General features: G+C 41.6%; 1 protein-coding gene across 1 annotated transcript; it reads right to left on the bottom strand.

Annotated features, from left to right (window-relative positions):
* Positions 1-2,633: 2,633 nt before the first annotated feature.
* Positions 2,634-16,802, bottom strand: LOC117246512 (uncharacterized). Its single transcript, XM_033610462.2, has 2 exons — positions 16,678-16,802; positions 2,634-10,707 (listed from the first exon to the last, which is right to left on the bottom strand). Exons 1-2 carry the CDS (start codon positions 16,768-16,770, stop codon positions 9,583-9,585), a joined length of 1,218 nt encoding a protein of 405 aa, XP_033466353.2. The 5' UTR covers positions 16,771-16,802; the 3' UTR covers positions 2,634-9,582.
* Positions 16,803-23,250: the final 6,448 nt, after the last annotated feature.

Consider the following 23,250-nt stretch of genomic DNA (forward strand, 5'->3'; position numbering starts at 1 on the left):
GTGAATACTGTGTTTTTTATTTTGTTTTCTTTACGACACTATCACATTTATTTTGACATACTATACTATAACTCTTGTTTTTAGCATACAAAACCATGACATTTTTGGGCATACTAAACTATGATGTTTATTTGCCATATTATACTATAAAACATTATATATATATATATATATATATATATATATACACACATACATACATATACACACAGACACACACACACACATACACACACACACACATATATATATATATATATATATATATATATATATATATTAATTACATACTATAGTATGACCTTTTTTTTAGCATGCTGTACTTAAACATGTTTGGCATACTAAGATTTTTTTTGCCATATACATTGACTTTTTTCTTACATATTATTTTATGATTTTTTTTTATTATTATTTTTTTTAACCATACTACACTATGACATTTTTGTTATGTACTACTGTTAAAGCCACTGGCCTGTGTTGTTGTTTTTCTTTGTATCCCCTTCCTTTTTTCCTCCAGGTCCCGCCTCTCCCTCATTACTAGTGGTTGAGCACACCTGAAGCCACCTGTAATGGGGGAGCCATAAAACAAGGCTATTCAAGAGAAGGCTGAGACACGGGGTCAGACATGGGGGGATTGCACATGCACAGTAAAATCTGGTCTGCACTTCCTCAAAGGCTCAGTAGATGGCGTGAGACCGCGGAATAAGGGGAATGTTTGTTTCATGTCAATGAGGTGCCCTGAGGGTCTTGGGTTTCAAAACGTCACTCAATTTGAATATCAGTACGCAAGTGTGCACTTGTAGGCTCAGTAGCGTTACATGTCTGTCAGCGTATATTTGCCAAAAAACAGCACCGCACCAAGCGCACTCCTTGATCGCCTGAGCGGATCCTGCGCTTTTTATCTAGCGCCCCTGCTGTCACCCTCCAGCATTGCAGCTCAAGTTACACTGCGCATGTGCACTCCCCACATGTTTGACCCCGTGTCTCAGCCTTCTCTTGAATAGCCTTGCCATAAAAGCGGAAGGACTGGCTGCGACCAGGGGGTTCAGTGGACCGTGACAGTAGAGCTGTGTGTGGTGTGTCTGGTAAAAGCATTTCGCGTTGAACGACCGGTGGGTACTCCTTTGGTGTTGAAGGGAGGGTGTTGTTTTCCAGTTGCTGTTTTGTTGGCCCAAACTTACGTTTCTTTGTTTGTGTGTTATAGGTGGTCCGGCTACTTGTTTGGAGCAGCTCGCTTTACGTTTTTGTTATATTCTGTTTTGTAAATAAATCATTGTTAAGTTAATGTTGACCTGCTCTCCTCTCTCCTTCCTCTGAAAATACCCAGTAAACATTTTATATGTTACTCCCCTCATCCCCTGGGCTCAAACGGGGACATAACAACTATACTATGGCTTTTGTTCATCCCTACTTTTTATTTTATCTACAATAAATTATTCATTTGATCATCATATGGTCTGATGTAATCATTTTTTTACTTTGCTTCTTTTTATCGTATCCACACATAATCATCTCTTCCACATTATATTTGTTGAAGTTGTCAGATAACAGTGCAACTTTTTGGCCGCGACAAGGAGAGGCGATGCAGCAGGGTGCTCTCATTGCCGCAAGTTCTCTGATGTCGGTTTGGTGTGTCTGGGCCATTAGAGGGGTTGTCACCTTTTGGCTGGGTCTGCTGTGTTGCCATTCAAAATGAGCCACACAGTGCGGGGAGAGAGCGGTGTGTTCACAGACAAACTTTCATGTGTTTGCTGCCATGTCAGCCACGGTCCAGAGAGACAACGATGATCTGTCACCCACCCCAAAAAAGCCTCTTTGAATCTGGAGAGTTCAAACAAGTCACCTGAACTGATGTGACAAAAACACATCTGCTGAAAATGCGAAAACAAAAGCACTTCTGAATTCAGCATCAAAAAGTGTCAGTGAAACTGTGGAGCTGATCCTGAGGAGCGTCTGAGCTTTAGTAGTGAGACTGTGACAGGAGCAAAGACCAACACCAGGAACTTTAATCCCACCGCAGAGTCTACAAACTCTTTTTATTAAAGGCTGAGCTCATCTGATGATATGGACATTACAATCCTCCACACAGAAACAAACAGGCTTCAACTCAACTTCTGTCTCTATACACAGCCATGGTAAGAGGCATCAATATCAGTTTTCAAATGATTATTTGGTCAATCAGCCTATATCTACATGGACTTGGCTCATGGGGCTCAGTGGGGCACAGTCCCAAAGATCAACATGGAGTCACCATCCTGTGGGCTCACCAGTCGCAGAGATACGCTTCAGGGTCGGGTGCATTGTGAGCCGCAACATTGCCCCGGACAGTTGCATGATTTTTTTTTTAAAGATTATTTTTTGGGGCTTTTTTGCCTTTAATGAACAGGACAGAGTGAAATGGGGTGAGAGAAAGAGAGAGTGGGGGTTGACATGCAGCAAAGGGTTGCAAGCCGGAGTCGAACCTGCGACCGCTGCAGCAAGGCATCACCTCTATACATGGGGCGCCGGCACTATCCACTACGCTACCGACGCCCCACAGTTGCATGATTGATTTTGAAAAGTTTGTGGTCAGTGTACGGAAATTGCTCAACTTCAGCAAACACTGAAATGAAGAGACTCTGAGAACCACGGAGAAAAGTTACAGCCAGCGAGATTACTTTTATTGCAAAGTACAACTCAACAATACAGGTCGTAGAAAACAGCGGACATAGCAGAAACAGCCCCGCTCATACAACTTCCAGAAACCTTTATACTATCTGAGTGAGCGAGCGTCTTTTTGTTTGTGTGCATGTGTGTGTGTGTGTGTGTGTGTGTGTGTGCGCCCATGTGCGTTCGTGTCTGGGTGTGTCTATGTGTGTCTATGTGTGTGTATGCATCCATGTGCAGATGTGCCTGGGTCTGGGACCTAACCATTCTGCCAAGTTTGATTTCCTGGAAATGCTCGTACAAGAATTACTCAACATTACAAAAACAACTCCTTAAAAAGAGTCCTTCCTAGTAACTCCAAAGTACAACAACTCGACAGTATTCAAAAACAACTTCTTATAAGGAGTACTTCCTATTGCGAAATCTGACATCTGGTCAACTGTTTCTAAGACCTTTTGCAACTGACATTATTTTCACATTTGAAAATAATACATTATCTGCCTCTACATAGTCCCTCCTCTTTATGATTTTATCATAAATTATTCGCAGAGATAATGTATGGTAAATGAACGCCTATGTTTGTATAAGTATGAGTAGGATATATGGCAATGTGAATACAACCAGTGTTCCTTACTAATATGAATATATGGTCTTGTGTGAAACTCTTAAACTTGAATATGATAATGCATAAGAACACATACGATATGGTGATATATGAACTTGGCATGAGTATATGATATTACATGAAACACTGAAACATATTTTTAGCATCTGTCAACACTTCAACTGATGGAGGCGAAAAACTAGAGTTGTGCCGATACCGATACCAGTATCGGAAATGCCTCCGATACTGCCTAAAATGCGGTATCGGGTGTCGGCGAGTACAGCCTATGACCAATCCGATACCATGTAATGCCTTGCATCATTACGCATACGCACGATACAGGCAAACGGAATGGAAACGGAGCAGAGTTTAAAAAGCATTCTACTGTCGTCTTTAAAATCATAATAATAAAAAAAAACGTTTTATGGCATTCATTCTACTATTATGTATTTATTTCTTAATGTTTTACATAGAGGTTTAGGAGTTGAGACATTATGCGCTGGGATCGGATCGGTACTCGGTACCGGCAGATACCTAAGGTTCAGGGATCGGAATCGGTATCGGGAAGGAAAAAGTGGTATCGGTACATCTCTACGAAAAACCTGCCGGCTGTTGAATCCAGGAAAAGTCCCCCATCGGCCCCCTCCCGTTAGGCGGCCTAACAGATGAATTTTCAACAGATGGATCAAATACACCAGATAAAATGCAACTTAGATTATAGATTATAATGGAATCACAGAAATCATTTTGGATAATATGCATAACTTTCTAAGTCGAAATCAGAGTACATTTCCCTCTTGTAAAATAAAAACACAAAGATGAATACAGAAAAAATAAAAAAATGAATATAGAAAATGGTGTCAGAGCGGTGGAGTATGCTGTTCACATTCTCTTGTTTATGTGATATCTTGTATGTGGTCGTGGTGTATAGCTATATTCCCCGTCCTCTCTTTCAGGAGAGAGTATCAGCCATTGTTCATCTCTCTCTCTCACAGTTCCTCCTCGTCATTTGAATTTGTCTATGTAATCAGGAATTGGGAATAAATCTGGTATTTCCTCCCCCCCTCTGCGCCAGAAGGACTCTGCGCACCAATTGTTCAGGGGTTAGCATACTGAGCATTTGTGCTCCTTGTATGCCCATTACAAGGTTACAGCTGTCCGGCTTCACCCCTCAGCTCCCCAGATTATCCAGTCTTTTTCTGAGCAGAGCAGAACAGTCCAATAAACCATCCTCTGAAAAAGACACCGCTGTGTCGGACCCAGCTTCATGCTCAACACCCAACCGTGAGGCTCCCTGGTCTGAGGTGGTGGTAAGTGGCCGCAAAAATGAAGTAAACACAGCTCCTCCTCCCCCAAACCTGAGCACCTCCAACCGCTATAATGTCTTGTCGACCGAGGAGCTTCCAGTCCTCCAGGCCGCTGCGCCCTCCATCCCATCTCGCCATGTCCAGGATGTTGCGCCCGCTGACACCACAGCTGTCCCTCTGCCTGTGGCTGATGGTGATCGTACGGCTGATCACCCTAAAGTGAAGCCCCCACACCACACCTCGGCCTCTTCTTCCCGGCGTAGGCTCCTGAAGGAAGCGGTGCGCCGTCACTCTGGCAGCTTCCCTCACCGCGATCCAGTGGAGATTCCCCTGACCAGTGACAAGTTGCTTTCGGCTCCCCCCTCATTTTCATCCTCGCCTCCTCGCTCTCTGTTCCCCCCGACAACTGTAATAATCAGGGACTCCATCATCAGAAACGTCCGCTTTTTAATGCTATCACCCACTGCTTTCCAGGCTCCACAAAATCCCAGAGCTGCTGGGCTCACTCCCATCCTCGGTCAAAAAACTGATTATACACTAGGTTTTAATGATACATCTCTTCGCCAGTCCGAGGTGACAAAGGAGCATTTTAAAGAACTTTTTAACTTTCTGAGCGGCTGCGGGAAGTCTGTTTTTATCTCTGGGCCCCTCCCCTTCTTCGCCCGTGGTGCGCTGCGTTTCAATTTGTTCTGGAACCGCTCCGAGTTTTACAGAGCTGACGGTGTCCACCCCTCTGGTCTGGGCAGCAGGGTACTCGCTCACAACATCCAGCATGCTGTTCAGACCACAACATCCAAACATGTCTGACTGACTTCCCACTCCCCCTCGGTAGTGCTGCCGCCGCAGGTCACCACCTCCACCACTAGCGCCCCAACTGTCCTCCTCCAGTATTGAAAATCAAGCGTACAGTAGTAAACAGAGCAATTCGAATGAATGGGAAGTGGAAAGTCTTCCAGACAGTAAACAACTCACGAACAATCTGGGACTCAAAAGCAAAACCTAAGGGTATATTAGGCAGACATCTAAATATACGAAGCTTAAAATCAAAAAGGGATCAGGTCAACCACCTGCTAACAGAAAAATCTAGACTTTGTTGGTCTATCAGAAACAAGGCTACATAAAAACTCTCCCAGTGCTGCTGTTTTAGTTCCAGGTTACGTCACTTACGGGAAAGACCGTACAGATGCAAAGGGAGGCGGGGTTATGATCTATGTGAGAGACACTATCCGTTGCAGTGAGACTGAATGGCAAGGTTTAAATGATTTAGAGTGTGTTGGATTAAACATGGTTCTTGTACCTCAGATGACCTTTACAATAATAGTTATATACCGGCCGCCATCTGCTAACATTGGCCTTTATGACCAGTTCAAGGAAATGTTATATCAGTGCAACTTCAAGAAGGAGGTCATAGTGATGGGTGATCTTAATATAAACTGGGAGGACAAAATTTCAAGGAAAAAGTTGAAACAAATCACAGATAGTTTTAACTTAACTCAGATGGTTAAAGGTCCAACACGAATTACAAACAATACTAGCACCCAAATTGATCTGATCCTCACCAACAGGCCTGAAAGGATTACAAAGACATACAACATGGTAACTGGGCTATCAGATCATAACATGGTACTCATATCAAGAAAATTAACCAGCAAGCTGTTTACAACACATTCTGGAAATAAGTAGTTTATTGGTATACCAAAAAACAAGCAGGAACATTTCAAAGCAGCCATACAACAAATGGAATGGGACAACTTGTTATTGAACAGTGATCTTCCCTGGATAAACGATAATATAAAACAACTAATGAAGGACAGAGACAACGCCCTTAAAATGGCCACTAAGTCCAAACTGAGCAGTGCCAGGCAGAAATTTGCAATGTTAAGGAACAAGGTGACAAGGCAGCTGAGAAAAGCAAAAGCAGACTTTTTCACCAAGATTATTGAAAACTGTCATGGGAACTCAAAATCCATGTGGAGTCAAATCAACAAACTGACTGAACAAGACATTTCTGTTAGAAATACAATTCAACTAAAGGTCAATGACACAATAATACATGATCCAGCTAAGGTGGCACAAGTACTTAACAAATACTTTGTTGAATCAGTAGAGACCATAGCCCAGAGTTTCACTGCCCAATGTAAAAATATACACACCGTCACTACTGGCAGCAGTGGTACAAATGAACCCCCATTACGTCCAATTCTAGTATCCAGGTCTGAAGTCGCAAGAGTGATCACATCTCTCAAGTCCTCAAGAGCTACAGATGTATATGGAATGGACATACTAATGATAAAAGAAATCTGTCCATCAATAATTGGCCCATTAACACACATAAATATCTCACTGAGTGAAGGGAAATTCCCAGAAGCATGGAAACTGGCTACTGTCATTCCCATATTCAAAGGTGGTGACCCTCTCCTTACCTCCAACTATAGGCCTGTTAGCATTTTACCCACTGTGTCAAAGGTATACAAGAAACTGGTCGTCAAGCAAATCACTAATTACCTCAATGACAGCTCCTTCTCTCTGCATCCAATGCAATTTGGATTCAGGGCCAATCATTCTACAGAAACTGCAATATGCTACTTTATGGAAAGGGTTAAAGCAACAATGGATATAGGAGGGTCAGTGGGGGCTGTTTTCCTTGCCCTGCGGAAAAGCATTTGACACTGTTAACCACTCAATTCTACTGAACAAACTCCTGAACTTCAATCTCTCCATGGAATTCATCAGCCTCATCAAATCCTACCTCTCATCTCGTTCTCAAATTGTTAGAATTGAAAATCGTAACTCCAACCCCTTGCAATTATCAACTGGTGTCCCACAAGGTTCAGTACTCGGTCCTATTCTGTTCAGCATGTACATCAATGATTTACCATCTGTGTGTGATAATTGTGATATATTAATGTATGCTGATGACACAGTTATAATTGGACATGGAAAAACACCAGAGCAAGTTGCAACAAAGTTAGCAGATGCTATGTTATTAGTCACAGCCTGGCTTAAACAGTCCTGTCTGCAACTTAACCTGTCAAAAACAGTCTGTATGTTTTTCTCTAAGAAAAAAACAAACATAAATGTGATGCCAGATGTTTTCGTTTCTGGAGAGAGGGTACATGTGGTTACAGAATACAAATACCTAGAACTGCACATAGATTCAAACCTTAGCTTCAAAACCCACATTAAGAAAGTCAGGAACAAAGTTAAGTTCAGTTTATCAAACTTCAGATTCATCAGGGACTCATTTTCAACTGAAGCAGCCAAGATGTACTTCTTCGCGATGGTTCTCTCCCACATCACATACTGTCTGACAAGTTGGTCTACTGCAAACACCACAATAATGAAAACAATAGAATCATTATATAAACAAGCACTTAAAATATTAGACAAGAAACGTTTCAGATTTCATCATTGTCATATACTGAATAAATATAAATTGCTTAGTTGGGGAAACCTCATTATATTCAAAAACATCTGTCTGGTATATAAGATCTTGCATGGTTCAGCTCCTCCTGCTCTATCTGGATACGTTAATATCAGATCTTCTGGTAATAGGGGTACGAGAGGTGCAGTGAGGGGAGACTGCACAATTCCCTTAAGAAAAACTACATTCAGTCAGGCAGTTTTCTCCTTCAGAGCATCACATCAATGGAATTCAGTACCACAATCAATCAGAGTATCTCCGTCATAGCATTCATTCAAGCGCAATGCCAAGAAATGGCTTGTTGAAACACAAATGTGAACATTGATTTTTGCCTCACTGTTATATAGGAGTGCATCATGCAATTGTGGGTTATTGTCACTCAACAGTATGTGTGTGCCGTACAGAATGTTTATCTTGTATATAATGTTTATCTTTAATGGGTTATTTTTTTATATATATATATTGGATGCTGTATTTTATTGATGCCTTTAACAACTGGCAAAGGGACTACCGATGAAAATTAGCCTCTCGGCTATTTCGGGTGCATTTTACATGTTTTTTTTTTTAAATGTTGATTAAGGTACATTGTCCCTTTTCAAATAAACAAATAAACTAAACTAAACTAAACTAAGGTTCAGCTTCTTGTCCATCGCTTTCTCACACCATTTCGTCAGGATAGGCATGATGCAACATGTCAATAAGGAAAACAGAATTAGTACTATCAGTACAATTATCCCTGTTTTAGCCAAAACGGCTCCCCATTTTCCAAAGATTTCCTCTAACTCATCCCACTTGATTCTTCCACTCTTACCAGCATTTTCAGTCATTTCAGATTTTAAGGCTTCAAGCTTACTCATAGCAACAGAAATTGTTCCATCAGGCTAAGTGTTATTCAAAATAAACATACAACAGAGCGTCTCGAACATTTAACATACTCCTCCTATTTCTGCTAAAATCCAATTTAAAGCTCGTCTACTCTACCACGCCATGGCACTGGTTTCATGCAGTTGCTGACCTAATTGCTTAAGAACCTCAAATGTGTAGTTGACATATCTCTGTTGGTTGTAGAAGGTTGGTTGTGATCGTACAAGAATTACTCAACATTACAAAAACAATTCTTTAAAATGAGTCCTTCCCAGTAACTCCAAAGTACAACAACTCGACAGTATTCAAAAACAACTTCTTATAAGGAGTCCTTCCTATTGCGAAATCTGGTCAACTGTTTCTAAGACCTTTTGCAACTGACATTATTTTCACATTTGATATAGAACAATACACTGTCTGCCTCTACATCAGCTCTCACACATGGGAGTCCTACAGGGAGGAATCTGGTGGTCCAACATGAGGTTACAGTTGAAATAAATAAACAGATAAAAATAATCAAAGACAAAAGTAAGATATCAACACAGCTATCAGGGCATGGGGAGGAAGCAGTAGGAAGATGTTTGCCTGGCCCTGAAAATGTCCAAAACAATGCAGGGTAAACACATTTGTGGGCTTTAATGTCACTACCAACACTGGTCACATCAGGATGGGTTCTCTCTGGTGTGAACACGTTGGTGGATTTTTAGGTTATACCTTTCAATAAAAGCTTTCTCACACTAGTCACAGCTGTACGGGTTCTCTTCTGCATGCCGGCATTGGTGGGTTCTCAAATTACTGCAGTGGGCAAATAATCTTCCACATTGGTCACACCAGTATGGCTTCTCTCCTGTGTGAATACGTTGGTGGCTTTTTAAGACCCCTGACTGTGCAAAGGCTTTGCCACATTGATCACAGCTGTACGGTTTCTCTCCTGTGTGAATACGTTGGTGGCTTTTTAAGACCCCTGACTGTGCAAAGGCTTTGCCACATTGATCACAGCTGTACAGTTTCTCTCCTGTGTGAATACGTTGGTGGGTTTTTAAGTTCCATGGCTTTGCAAAGGCTTTGCCACATTGATCACAGCTGTACGGTTTCTCTCCTGTGTGAATACGTTGGTGGAATTTTAAGGCCCCTGACTGTGCAAAGGCTTTGCCACATTGATCACAGCTGTATGGTTTCTCTCCTGTGTGACTGTGTTGATGGGTCTTCAAGCTACCTAATTGTGTGAAAGCTTTGCCACACTGATCACAGCTGTACGGTTTCTCTCCTATGTGACTGTGTTGATGGGTCTTCAAGCTACCTAACTGTGTGAAAGCTTTGCCACATTGATCACAGCTGTACGGTTTCTCTCCTGTGTGACTGCGTTGATGGGCTTTCAACTGACCTAACTGTGTGAAAGCTTTGCCACATTGATCACAGCTGTACGGTTTCTCTCCTGTGTGACTGCGTTGATGGGTTTTCAAGTTACCTGAGCATGTGAAAGCTTTGCCACATTGATCACAGCTGTACGGTTTCTCTCCTGTGTGACTGCGTTGATGGGTTTTCAAGTTACCTGAGCACGTGAAAGCTTTCTCACATTGATCACAGCTAAACAGTTTCTCTGCTGTGTAAATGTCTTGTTTTTTTGAGGTCCCTGACTCTGTGAAATCCTTCCCACTTTGGAAAAAACTGGACAGTTCCCCATCAATGTGAATGCGTTGATGGGCTTTAAGGGCACTGCAGCGCAAAAATGTTTTCTCACATTGGTCACAGCTGTATGGTTTCTCTCCAGTTTGAAGTCTTTGATGAATTTTTAAAGATCCAGATGTTTTGAAGGATTTGTCACGGTGATGAAGTATAAGTTCCTCTCTTCCTCTCTGTTCCTATAGCAACAGACAGACACAGAGAAAAAGAGTTAATGAGCTGTCACAGTGCAGCGAGCCAACTAAAACCATAAATAACATTTAAAGCATGTCTGTGAAACATAACCCACAATGTCTGACTAATGCATCACCACCAACAAATGTTATGATAAATAACTTACAGAATAGTTTTTATTTAGGTTTTGACTTTTTGATAGGAATTGATACCAATACTAGGGGTGTAATGGTACACAAAAATCTCGGTTCGGTACGTACCTCGGTACACAAGTCACGGTTCGTTTTTTTTCGGTACAGTAATGAAAAAAAGAGACAACTATCAAATATCTTTTACTTATTGGTAACCTTATTAAAACATACCACCACAGCAGTTAACTCTTTACACAATTTTTGAATGAAACAAATATATATAAAATCCTGCTTTTTCACATTGTTTGAATGAAAATAGAAATATAAAAGTGAAAAATAAAATCCTGCTGTTTTTTTAACACATTTTTTGAATGAAAAATATAAATATACATTTCTGCTTTAACAGTTTTACTCAATTAAAATAAAAAGTATAATGCAGCTGGTCAGCTTTAAAGCCTGCTCAGATTCAGTTTTACTAGGAACTTACTTAGCTTTCCCACTTTGTTAAAGTGCAGTAAACAAAACATGCTTATATCTAAAGTGCAGCTTCAACAATTTTACTCAACTCCAGTGGTGTTGGTTATTTCTTTAGCACGATGGTCAGGGAAATGCTCTTTCTTTTTAAACGACGACGATATCGTAGTTTGCACCAGATTGCTTTTTCTAGTCCTGCCAGTTAACGGTCAAACTCGGGTGGTGTCACTTTAGATGGGTTAGCATGTTAGACGTGTTTCCAAGTACATACCCAACCGCTGTTCTGCAGTGTCGGCACACTGCTTTTGTCTTGTCCACTTGTTTATTTCCATCTTCGTATTTTACCCTGAAACCAAAGTGTATCCAAACGGAGGACTTAAGGTTTGCGGGTGGGTCTTCAGGTTCGTCAGGCTCACTTGCCATGTTGTCAAAATGCGAGAATGCGCTGCACAAAGTGAAAGCGGAGATTTACGGTCGGACTCGGTCCGTCACTCAATTATGTCCGTCGGGGAACTAGATATTTAAAATGGTTCGGCTTGCAAAAACTGAATTAAAATAAAACAAAATAAAATAAAATAACATCCTGCGCCCAATAATTCGGTACAGGGTCGTGCCGAACCAAAAGTCGCGTACCAAACGGTTCGACACAAATACATGTACCGTTACGGCCCTAACCAATACTACTTATCAATGCGACTCTCACTGATACTTCTCTCCATAATTTAGTGGTTTAGTGGTTTTGGGTTGGACCTGAGATTCTTGACTTGTGCTCATGTCTCCCCCATGACTGTACAGGCTAACCGCCACACCAAAGTCTTTTCTCATTTTCTTTCTAAATATTTATCAGTTACTTTTCATAACCCACATAAACCATTTGTCATAAATCAGACCAGAGTGCTTTCATTGACTTAACAAGGGCAGCATCTACAAACCCGACACAGAAACTTGCTTTGCAAGCCACCAATAAACACAGAGAAGAAGAACAACAACTGCAGCACGCTGTCTAGAGGGTAAAACACGTCGCAGTGTGGATGTCTTTCACAGTTTCAGAGGAAGACAACAGGATTACACTGAGGGTCTGATGTCTGACCACCCAACAACCCCCAGATCAACAAACTCCGTGGAACCGGTGAACAGGTTATATATATCCCGCTTTATAGACATAGCACTGAAGGACCATCTCCAGAGTGTTAGCACGAGCTAATTAGCAGCAGCGGCTAACATCCAACACCAAGCTTTTAAAACGCTCGCCTCTGTAGTTAAATGTATTAATAACCGCTCGCCATGTGGTGCTACAGTTAGACATTATTTGTATCGTTACCTCTCTGACTGCGTGTGTGTGTCTGAGCTGAGTGTTAATGTGTGAGGTGAATCAACAGTAGCTGTAGGCTGTTGTGTGATGGAACGTTGAGACGGCGCCTGGGCGTGACGATATAAACATGTGATCCAGCAGATGTAAGGCGGAGCTGCTGATGTTGATGTTCATCAGCTGTCAGTGTTTGTCTGTTAGGAGAGACTCCACTCTGCAGTGTAGTTTATACAGAGAATTACACAGTAACACTGGGCTTCATTATCATCCTCTGTCTTAACGTTAAGCAAACGTACATGCTATGACAACTGTCAACTTCCATATCACAGTATACCTTGAAACCGATACATCGCTGCAACTTTACAGCACACATGGCCAAATTGCCGCCTACGTCACCATGTCACACATCTGTTTTTCTTAACATAAAGACATTTCCGCCATAAACTGGTGCACAACACTTCAAAATGCAGTAAAATAAACGTTTGATGCTCAGAATATCCTGGGGGAGGACACAAACACACACACACACACACACACACACACACACACACACACACACACACACACACTCCTACTACATATGTGTCCCTGCCAGTGTTAAAATTCAATCATGTTAATCACCCGGTACTGCCATCTCCATATTGTAACAGCAGGGTTAAAATTTTGACTCTCGGCTACTTTCAACAGCTCAGGCTCGTTGGAGATGAGTCAGGCCTGCGCAGATTTGATCACCAGTGATGACAGCACAATGCATGCTGGTTAGATTTGTGTCCAACTTCATCCTGACTTGCTCCTCCGTCATACCAAAGGGATTTTTGAAGGGAGATACAAGATGGCGGCGTAAACAGTATATATTGGATAAACTTGGTGAGACAGTGGACACAGTACATCGCTTGGGAAAGAAGAATGACGCCACTACCAACAAAATGCCCAGACCAATAATCATACAGTTTCCAATGCCAACTATTCGAGATGAGGTATGGAAAAAAATCAAGAGAGGCAAGAGTCTGCAAAGAGATGAACATTCAGTTCAAGGAGGACTTTTCAAAGGAGGATCATGAAGCCCCGGCTAAGCTGTGGCCCAAGGTGCAAGAAGCCAGAAGAAATGGGAAAAGAGCATTTCTCAAAGAAGGCTACGCACTCACTGAGGGACATAGAAATGACCCATAACTGATATTTTCAGCAAGGTAATATTCAAGCACTTTGTCAAAAATATACATGGTTTCATTACAAGTATAGTTGATAAGAATTTAAAGCTATAGTGCGTAACTTCTACAGGTCCGTAAATGTCCGTTTCACCCAAGCCACTACTAGAGATGATATAATGCTGATTAAGCCGATCGGCTCCTCTAACATCTCGCGGTATTTTTCAATATATATCATTTTTAGTATGCGTGTCGACCAGCAACATTCCCGCCTGGCACACAGGAAATGCTTCCTCACAACAAGAAGGGAGGGGGAGGAGAGTGTCATAGCAAGAGGTAGAGCGCAGGTAGAAAGTAGGGATGGGTCACGATTTTCGAATTTCGAATAGTCGTATTTTTGAAAAATCGTTTTTTTAATGCGACTATTACTATTCGCCGTCTTATTCCCCCCCTTTATTTGACATGCAATTCAGCTCCTAACCGCACGAGGGCAGTATAGGATTGCTACAGCGGTGTGAGATGGGCTACCAGCTAGTTTGATGCTCTTCTACAAACAGGAGAAACATGCAGAGACTACTACTCCGCGAGGAATGTCCGCAGTCACTGGGGCTTTCATAGTCGAGCACATTTCCGCGTTGTAGTTTCCTGTAAAAATGTCCGTCAAAAATCCCCGCAATGTGAAAAATACATGCCGAGCAGTCACTGGTGTGCGGAGCTTTGCACACACAGGGCTTGCAGACGTCCGCTTTGAGTCCGCGCGGACCTCCGTGGAGTCCGTTCCGCGTACGTTCCGCCCGAGTATGTTCGGGCATTTAATGATGAATGGATCTCTGTGTGCGTGGCTCTGGGGGCGGGGGGCGATTATTCGAAAAATTGTCGAATAGTTGCCACGATTTTCAAATAGTGTTTTTGCTTGTGCTGCCCATCCCTAGTAGAAAGAGAAAGCAAGATGGCTGAGAAGCGGCCGAGACACGGTTCAGAAGTGGATCCTACCACAAATGCAAGTGTTACTCTGTGTACGGTGTGTGGCGACTGGCAAGTGTTAATCTGTGTACACGGTGTGTGGCAAGTGTTACTCTATGTACATGGAAGTACCCCCGGCTTATTAGGTGTAATAACGCATTATCCGCTGGGAGGCGACAGAAGTTACGCCCTACAGCTTTAAACTGATAATACTTCATAAGACAAAATTTAAAGCCCAAAAAGTTGGTAAGGTTATGTTCTAAGGGCAACATATTTCATTCCTGCATTATAAACAAGTTAAAGACATATCGAAAACAGTTACATTATAGATTATGTCTATTTCTTTTTTATCTTTGAATGTTAGAGGGTTATAAACAGTATTAAGTGAAAAACAATCTTTTTATTTTGCAAGGAACAAAAATCAAAATGTGTTTTGTTACAAGAGACTCATTCTGTTATGACTGACGAAAAGTTTTGGAATGGTCAGTGGGGCGATTCTGCTTTTTTTGCACATGGAACTTCTCATACAGCTGGAGTAATGGTGTTATTTAACAGGTTTCCAGGCATGTTAATTGACAATAAAACACATACATAACGTCATCGGTTAATGGTAGTAGTAGAGATAAATGACAAACGTTACATTTTAGTGTGTATTTATGGTTAGAATAATAAAGCTGCGGACAGGGACATGTTTGCAGAACTAGGTAAACTTGTGAATGATTGGAAAATAACCTACACTTCAGATCAAGTGATAATGGGTGGAGACTTCAACATAGTTGAAATGTGATTTGGAGATTTCAAAACTGCCTATTAAGTTGTCAGATTTCCATAAACAGGTACTGCATTACTGGAAAATGATATAGACCCATAATTTCACACCACATGTCTCCACCTTGTGGAATAATAGAACCATTACAATTAGTAAGAAAACCTTGAAAAAGAAAGGTATGAGAAAGAAGTGTTATATGTTGTTGACTTGATGGATGAACATGGCCATTTTATTCAATGTGATTCATTTGTAGAAAAGTTTCATTTAAAATGCTCCGTCAGAGAGTTCAGTCCAATTTGTAAAGCCATTCCGCTTCCTTTGAAACACATGACACAAAGCACTCTTACATATTCACATGTGGTTATTAAGTTGCCTGAAATAAAGATTGGTGAAGTGTATGTTGGTGATAAGAAATGTAATAACAAAGTCATTGGTAATGTTTTGAAATGCAAATTGTTTTCTGATTTTCAAAAGTAAGAATAATCCATAACGGGAACATTTTAATTCATAAATGTTTCCATTATCTTAAATGGCCAATTTCACCAAAAGTAAAAGACGTTCAGTTTAGAATTGTAAACAATGTTTATCCAGCTGCTGAAACTTTACGACAAAGATTTCATTTTGAAGTAAATCCTTCTGTGTATTTTGTTCAAGAGAACCCGAAACTATTGAGCATTTATTTTTTTATCATGGGTAAATATCATTTACACCATTGCAAATGGAAAAACTGTAAACCCTCCATATTTTGCTTTAAAAATGAACTGAAGAATTATTTATCGTCCATTAAGATATTATCTAAATAATCAGTCCCTTAAAGACCTGTATGAAGTCATGTTTAAGTCTCTTACATTTTAATTTCATCCTTGCTGCTGTTCATTTCCTTTAAATCTATCAAACCTACTGTTTGTTCTGCGAGCTCTCGCGAGAACACGCGACGCTCTGCGCGGGAAAATACCCTGCAACACAGACCGTCTCAAGTGTTTCTTTACTCTGAGTGAGTTAAAGATGAAAACAAGAAACACGGAGACATAAAAAACCTTTTTACTTTGTTACATTTCCTTTCTCCAGATGTGATGTGTAACCAGAGAATGAGCGGATGATCCACGGAGCCTCGAGACTCTTCCACGTGTCTTTAGTGTGGCTGCTGTCAAGCCGTTTGTATGCATGACGTCATCAACACTCACCTCAACATCGCTGCTATCAGAGGACGAGCCTGCTGCTTGTCTTCTGGGGACCTTGTTGCTCCGGTGCTCCGGGTTCTGCTTGTCCTCCTCCATTCCGCTCCTCTACTGTTCCTCCTCCTCCTCCTTCTTCTCCTTATTCTCTTTATTCTTCTTCTTTTTGTTTAACGGCGGTTGGCATCCAGCTTATTGGTGCATTACCGCCACCTTCTGTTCCGGAGTGTGGACCAAACAGTAGACTAACATTCTTATTCTTTTACCTGACCAGATTAAAAAAACAGTATTATACACATGATATATATATATTAAAAAAAACACCCTTATCCTACTATAAACTCCCCACACCCATGTCAACAACAGCCACCCTATTCTTCTACCCCTGCTTATCCATCAGATTCTATAATAAACACCTGTATCCCTTAAGAAAGCTATCAGTACCCTAATCTGTGCTCTCTCACCCATACTCAGTAACCCTTTTAATGTAAATTCCTGCACCCCTAAGTCCTTCAGCCTATTCCTCATCACCTCTCTCTGCATCTCATACCTCAGAACTACTTGCTCCACTGACTCCTCCTCCTGACACCCCTCACACAGGCCTGCCTGGTGCTTCCCTATCAGTTTCAACGTTTTATTTAATGCACTATGCCCCAACCTTAACCTTGTCAACACAATCTCCTCTCTCCTGTGTCCACTGCTCATCCTTCCACCTCTAACACTCTTTTGGATCTGATAAAGATGCCTCCCTTTCTCCTCTCTATCCCACCTTTCTTGCCATATTAGATTGGTCTTTTCCCAGATCGCACATTTAACTTCTGCTTTGCTGATCCTGAGCTGCATGTCTACATTTCCTTTCTTTAAAGCCCTCTTAGCCAACTCATCCACCCTCTCATTCCCCCTCACCCCTACATGCGCTGGAACCCACAGAAACTTTACCTGACCTCCATGATTGACTATTCTTGTAATTGACTCAAGGATTGAATACAGTATGTCTTGACGGCTGTTTGAATGGAAAGACCTTAAGCTTGCTAGTACTGAAGATGAGTCTATCAACGCCTTATCCAGACCAGCTTTCTCCACCCACTGTAATGCAACCAGCACTGCCACCATTTCCACTGTGTACACTCCTAACTTATTAGATGTCCTTCTATTGATTCCAATTGCTTTTGCTGGTACTGCCACCCCAAATCCTGTCACTTCTGTCTCAGGTTGTTTAGCACCATCTGTGTAAAATCATTATATTCTGTCGTTACATGAAATCTGAATGCACTCACCAAATCAATTATACCTTTTTTCTTCCTTTTAGCCTCTAACAAATACCAGTCAATCTCAGGCCACACAAGCATCCATGGAGCCACCTCTGGATAAACCACTGTCGGGCTTATATTCAAATTGAGTACTCCAATTTATTTTGCCACGTAATTTGCTACTTGAGCAAAGTTTTGCCTCTGGCTCCTCCCATTCTCCCAGCACTCCTTTCGTGGGATGAGATTCGTTGTGCCCCTGCAAATTAGCCCAGTAATTAGTCATCAGCATCCTTCTTACTTCTAGAGGCATTTCACCCAATTCTACCTGTAGGGCAGGTACTGGTGAAGTCTTAATAGCCCCACTGCACACTCTCAGAGCCTGTGCGTGAATCACATCCAACTTCCTCAAGAGAGACTTAGCTGCTGACCCATATGCTACACTGCCATAGTCAATCACAGACCTCATCAATGTTACATATAGCCTCTTCGGTGCTGAACAGCTTGCCCCCCACTCCCTTCCAGTCAAACATCTCATCATATTTATTACTTTTTTGCATTTTCCTTCTATTCTCCTGATATGATCTGCCCATGTTAGCCGTGAATCAAAAAGAACTCCCAGAAATTTAAATGTTCCAACCCTTTCTAAAGCTTTTCCATGCATCTCCAGCTTCATCCCTTCCTTAATTCTTTTCCTGGTGAAAAATACTGTTTGTGTTTTTTCCACTGAGAACCTGCACCCTGACTCAAACCCCCACTCCACCACCTCATCAATTGCACCTTGAACTTTCCTTATTGCATGCTCCATGTTCCTTCCTCTTTTCCACAAGGCTCCATCATCCGCAAAAAGTGATCTGCCTATATCTGCCGGCACTTTTGAAAATACATCATTGACCTTGATGATAAAGAGTAGCGGGCTAATTGCACTCCCTTGAGGTGTACCATTTCCAACTGTGTACTGATTTGACAATTCTGACCCAGTGCGTACTTGGATTTTCCTTCCAAATAGAAAATCCTTTATCCAGTTGAAAACTCTCCCACCAACACCCATCTTGTGTATTTTGATTAACAACCCGTCCTTCCATATCATGTCATAGGCTTTTTCAATATCAAAAAATACTGCAATAACTGATTCTTTATTTGCCTGGGCCTTCCTTATTTCAGATTCTAACCTTATCACAGAGTCCATGGTATTCCTGCCTTTCCTGAAACCACTCTGATAACTTGCCAACACTCCCCTCTTCTCAAGTTCATACGACAACCTTTCCGTTATCATCCTTTCCATTATCTTGCATGTATTTGATGTCAGTGCTACTGGCCTGTAACTAGTGGGTTTGGATGGATCCTTGCCAGGTTTTCTTATCGGAATCACTACTGCTTCTTTCCAGGCTCCTGGTAACCTTCCCTCCTCCCACATTCTGTTATAAAGATGCAGCAACTTCACTAATGCTCCTTTCCCCAAATGCTTTAACATTGTGTCGCACACCTGATCTTTCCCTGGAGAGGTTGGTCATGACCTCTTTATTGCTCTCATCATCTCTGCCAAAGTAAATGGCTCATCAATTACGCCATCTGTATTTTACTTCCTGTTTAACACACCTGGATGATGACTCGTAGTTCTTTCTCTTCTCTGTCTCCCTTCTTCTGACAAATTTTCTGAGCTGTGCACCTTTACAAAAGCCTTAACCATGATCTCTGCCTTTTCCCTGTTGGAAACTGCTGTCTCCTCCTCAGATGTTATGACCGGATAATCCCATTCCCTTCTGTCTCCTCCCATCTTCTTCATCATTCCCCATACCTCTCCCACTGGTGTTGTTCTCCTAATTCATCGCAGAAATTCCTCCAGCTTGCCCCCTTAGCTTGACGTACTGTTCTTCTCACCACTGCCTGCGCCTTTTTGTACTGAATCAAATTCTGCATGTTATGGGTTCTTTTAACTTGTCTGAATGCTCTATTCCTATTTCTTACAGCCTGATGACATTCTTCTGTCCACCATGGTACCAGCTTCCTGTTCTTCCTGCCTTTACTCTTGGGTATAGCTCCATCTGCTGCCCTTACAATCGCTGATGTTACCTGTTTATTTATTTCAACAATGTCTCCAAGCATATCTATTCTGTTCATTGATTCCTCACTCAGCCTCTGGAACTCATCCCACTCTGCTTTTCCAAATACCCACTTTGTGATTCCCCCACTTGCTCTCACTTCCACTCTCTCCCCCACCATGCATAAGACTGGGTAATGATTGCTGCCTATTGTTGATGCTGTCCAAACTTCCCAGTTACTAATTCCAGCCAAGGTGTTAGATACTAGAGTAATACCTAGTGCTGATTCAGTACCTGCTGTTATGTTTACCCTTGTTCCTCTGCCATCATTCACACACACCAAATCCCTTTCATCCATCAAATCTTCAATGACCTGTCCATTCGTGTCTGTCTGTGGCCCTCCCCACACCGTACTGTGAGCACTGAAATCTGCACACCAAATTACCTTATTTCTCTCTTGTCCTTTTATCCTTAATAGGCTATCCAAATCCAACCTCTTGCATGGGTTATAGTAGTTGATTATAACCACCTTCTCCCCTCTTTCCCATACTTCCACCACTACATATTCCTGGTCCACTCCCCTTTCCAGTAGCCTATATGGAATGTCTTGTTTGATAAACGTAGCACAACCTCCTCCTCCTCCTCCCCCTTGACTTCTGTCTTTCCTTATCACTGTATATCCATGTAACACAAAATCTAGATTTGGTTTTAACCATGTTTCCTGCACGCAAATTACATCTGGTTTTTCAGCCATCTCTTTAATGAAATGCTTGAATTCCTGGCCATTAGCCAGTAGGCTCCTGGCATTCCATTGTAGGATGATTACCATAATTAGTATTAACCAACCCATGGTGTTTCCTGACTTGACTGATTAGTGAGGTTATCCCTCACTTCTTCCCATGTCAGTCCCACTAATCCCAAATGATGCACTGCTGCTTTAACAATCAACTGGATTTTTTCACTTTTTGACTTCACTTCAGCTGTACTGTTAACCACTCCTGCAATGAATGTTACCAAATCCCTTTTGTCCACATACATCCTGTCATTTGCTCTTTGTTGCAGCTCTCGACCTCCCACTGCTCCTTGATCATTAGCTTCATTGTTCTGTCCCCTTGACACTCTTACAGCTTCTGCATATGATATCCTTCTTTCCACTCTTACTTTTGGATATTATTCTCCCTTTTCATAACCTAACATCCCCCATATGCCACATTATGGTCTCCTCCACAGTTACAACATTTTGGTTGCACCCCTGTTCCACACTTTCCATACTCATGGTCTCCCCCACATCTAGCACACCTCCTCTTCTCCTTACAGTTTTTGGCTAACTCTCATAAGAACCTCACATAAACTCTCACCGGGTAACTCATAAAACCCAGGAATACTTTCTTGGGTACACTCTCTCCTTCAAACTCAATCAGTACAGTTTCGCTATCCTTTTTCATTCCTTCTTTTGTTGTCTTCATTCTTTGCACATTCATTATTTTCCCTCCTTTGAAATTCCTCTTAAGTTTCTCCATACTCACACTCAGTGACACCCCTGTAATCACTCCTTTGCATCCACCACCATTTCGTGCCCCCACCCTCCCTGTGCTTGCCACCTTGATTTTTCCTATCTCTTTCAGTTTGAGTGCCTTCTCAACTTGCTCTCTATTAGCACATCTCACCAATAGATTGCCATCATTCAGGACCTTTGCATATTGTATCTCCCCTATTTCACTTGCCAGAATTGTTGTTAGCACAAAGGGGCTGAGCTTCTTCATGCTTTCTTGTGCCTTTTCATTAAACCTTATAATGACAACACAATTCTCAGGTGTCTCCCTCTCAACACGCTCAGCCCCTTCCTCCTCACTGCTATTATCGATTTCCGGCAGTTTTGACGCTACTTGGCGTATCACTGCCCTCCACTAGACAGAGTCTATTTAAATCTTCATATACAGCCCTGCTTCACACAGGAACTGTCAGGCTGCTTTTGTTATCATCTGATGGTTCTCACCCTGGCCAAAAACAGCTTTAATAGAAAATGTGTCCACACCCAGATCTGCCAGCTTCTTATAGAAAGACCTCCTCTCTATCTATACATCTGACATTCCATAAAAAACATGTTTAATTGTTTCTGATCACCCATATTCACATAATCCATCAGGATGCTTCCCCATAATATGCAGATAATGATTTAATCCACAATGCCCAAGCCTCAGTGTGCAGATTTTAACAGATTCACTTCGAGTTCCAGAAATATAACTAATTTTTCTAACCAAAGACTGTAAAGAAAAATAATACCTTCCTTTAGTCTCTTTTTCCCACAGTTCCTGCCTTTCTTTTTCCACACCCTCTTTGATTTTCCCTCTCAGTTCCAATCTTCCTGGAGATATATTGAAGTCTACTACTTTTTTCTGCAGGGTTGCCTTTGCTATAGAATCGGCTATTTCATTTCCCTTAACTCCAGCATGTCCAGGAACCCAACAAAACATGACTTCACAACCATTCTTTTCTACTTGAAACAATACAGACAATATTTTTTTAACAAGATCCGGCCGAGCTTTTGATTTAACTCCTCTTATAACCATTAGAGCTGCTGCTGAGTCTGAGCAAATCAGAACTGATTTTAGTCTTTCTTCCTCAGTCCACCTCAGAGCCCAGAGAATTGCCAGTAATTCTGTCATAAAAATAGAACTTCCATCTGAGATACGTGGATCAAACTTGAGTCTTAACTGATCTACGTACACCCCAAATCCTGCTTTCCCACTCTCTGGATCCTTAGAACCATCTGTGTATATTATCAGCTTCTCCTCCCTGACTGACTTGAGATATTCTTGTATTTTGTTCACCTCTTTCTTGTCTTGAAGAAAGCACAGCTTGATGTTTAATTCCTGCATTACACACGGTGGTATTGATAACCAGCTTGTTTGTTCCATGCCACCCTGTTCCATGCACAGTTTCCTTGCCCATTGATTTATTCTGGCAATATATGGCTCATGCCTGTTGCCTCCTTCCACCTCTTGTAACTGACACCTAGCTGGGAAGGTTTGAGTACTCCTACTAATTTTTATCCAGTACTGTCGTCCTAACTTAATGTGCCTTAACCATAGGGGCATTTCTCCCATTTCAATAACTAGTGCATGGATTGGGGAGGTTCTAAAGGCTCCACAGCAGAGTCTCAGGGCTTTATAAATAAAATTTAAATTGAATTGACACTAATACTCACTGTATGACATTAACATAAAACAATGAATGCACGTTACTTATTGCTGATTATTTAAAAAAAAGAAAAGAAATACAGCTCATAGAAA

This window comes from Epinephelus lanceolatus, chromosome 22, assembly GCF_041903045.1.
Source record: "Epinephelus lanceolatus isolate andai-2023 chromosome 22, ASM4190304v1, whole genome shotgun sequence".
Classification (NCBI taxonomy): Eukaryota; Metazoa; Chordata; class Actinopteri; order Perciformes; family Serranidae; genus Epinephelus; species Epinephelus lanceolatus.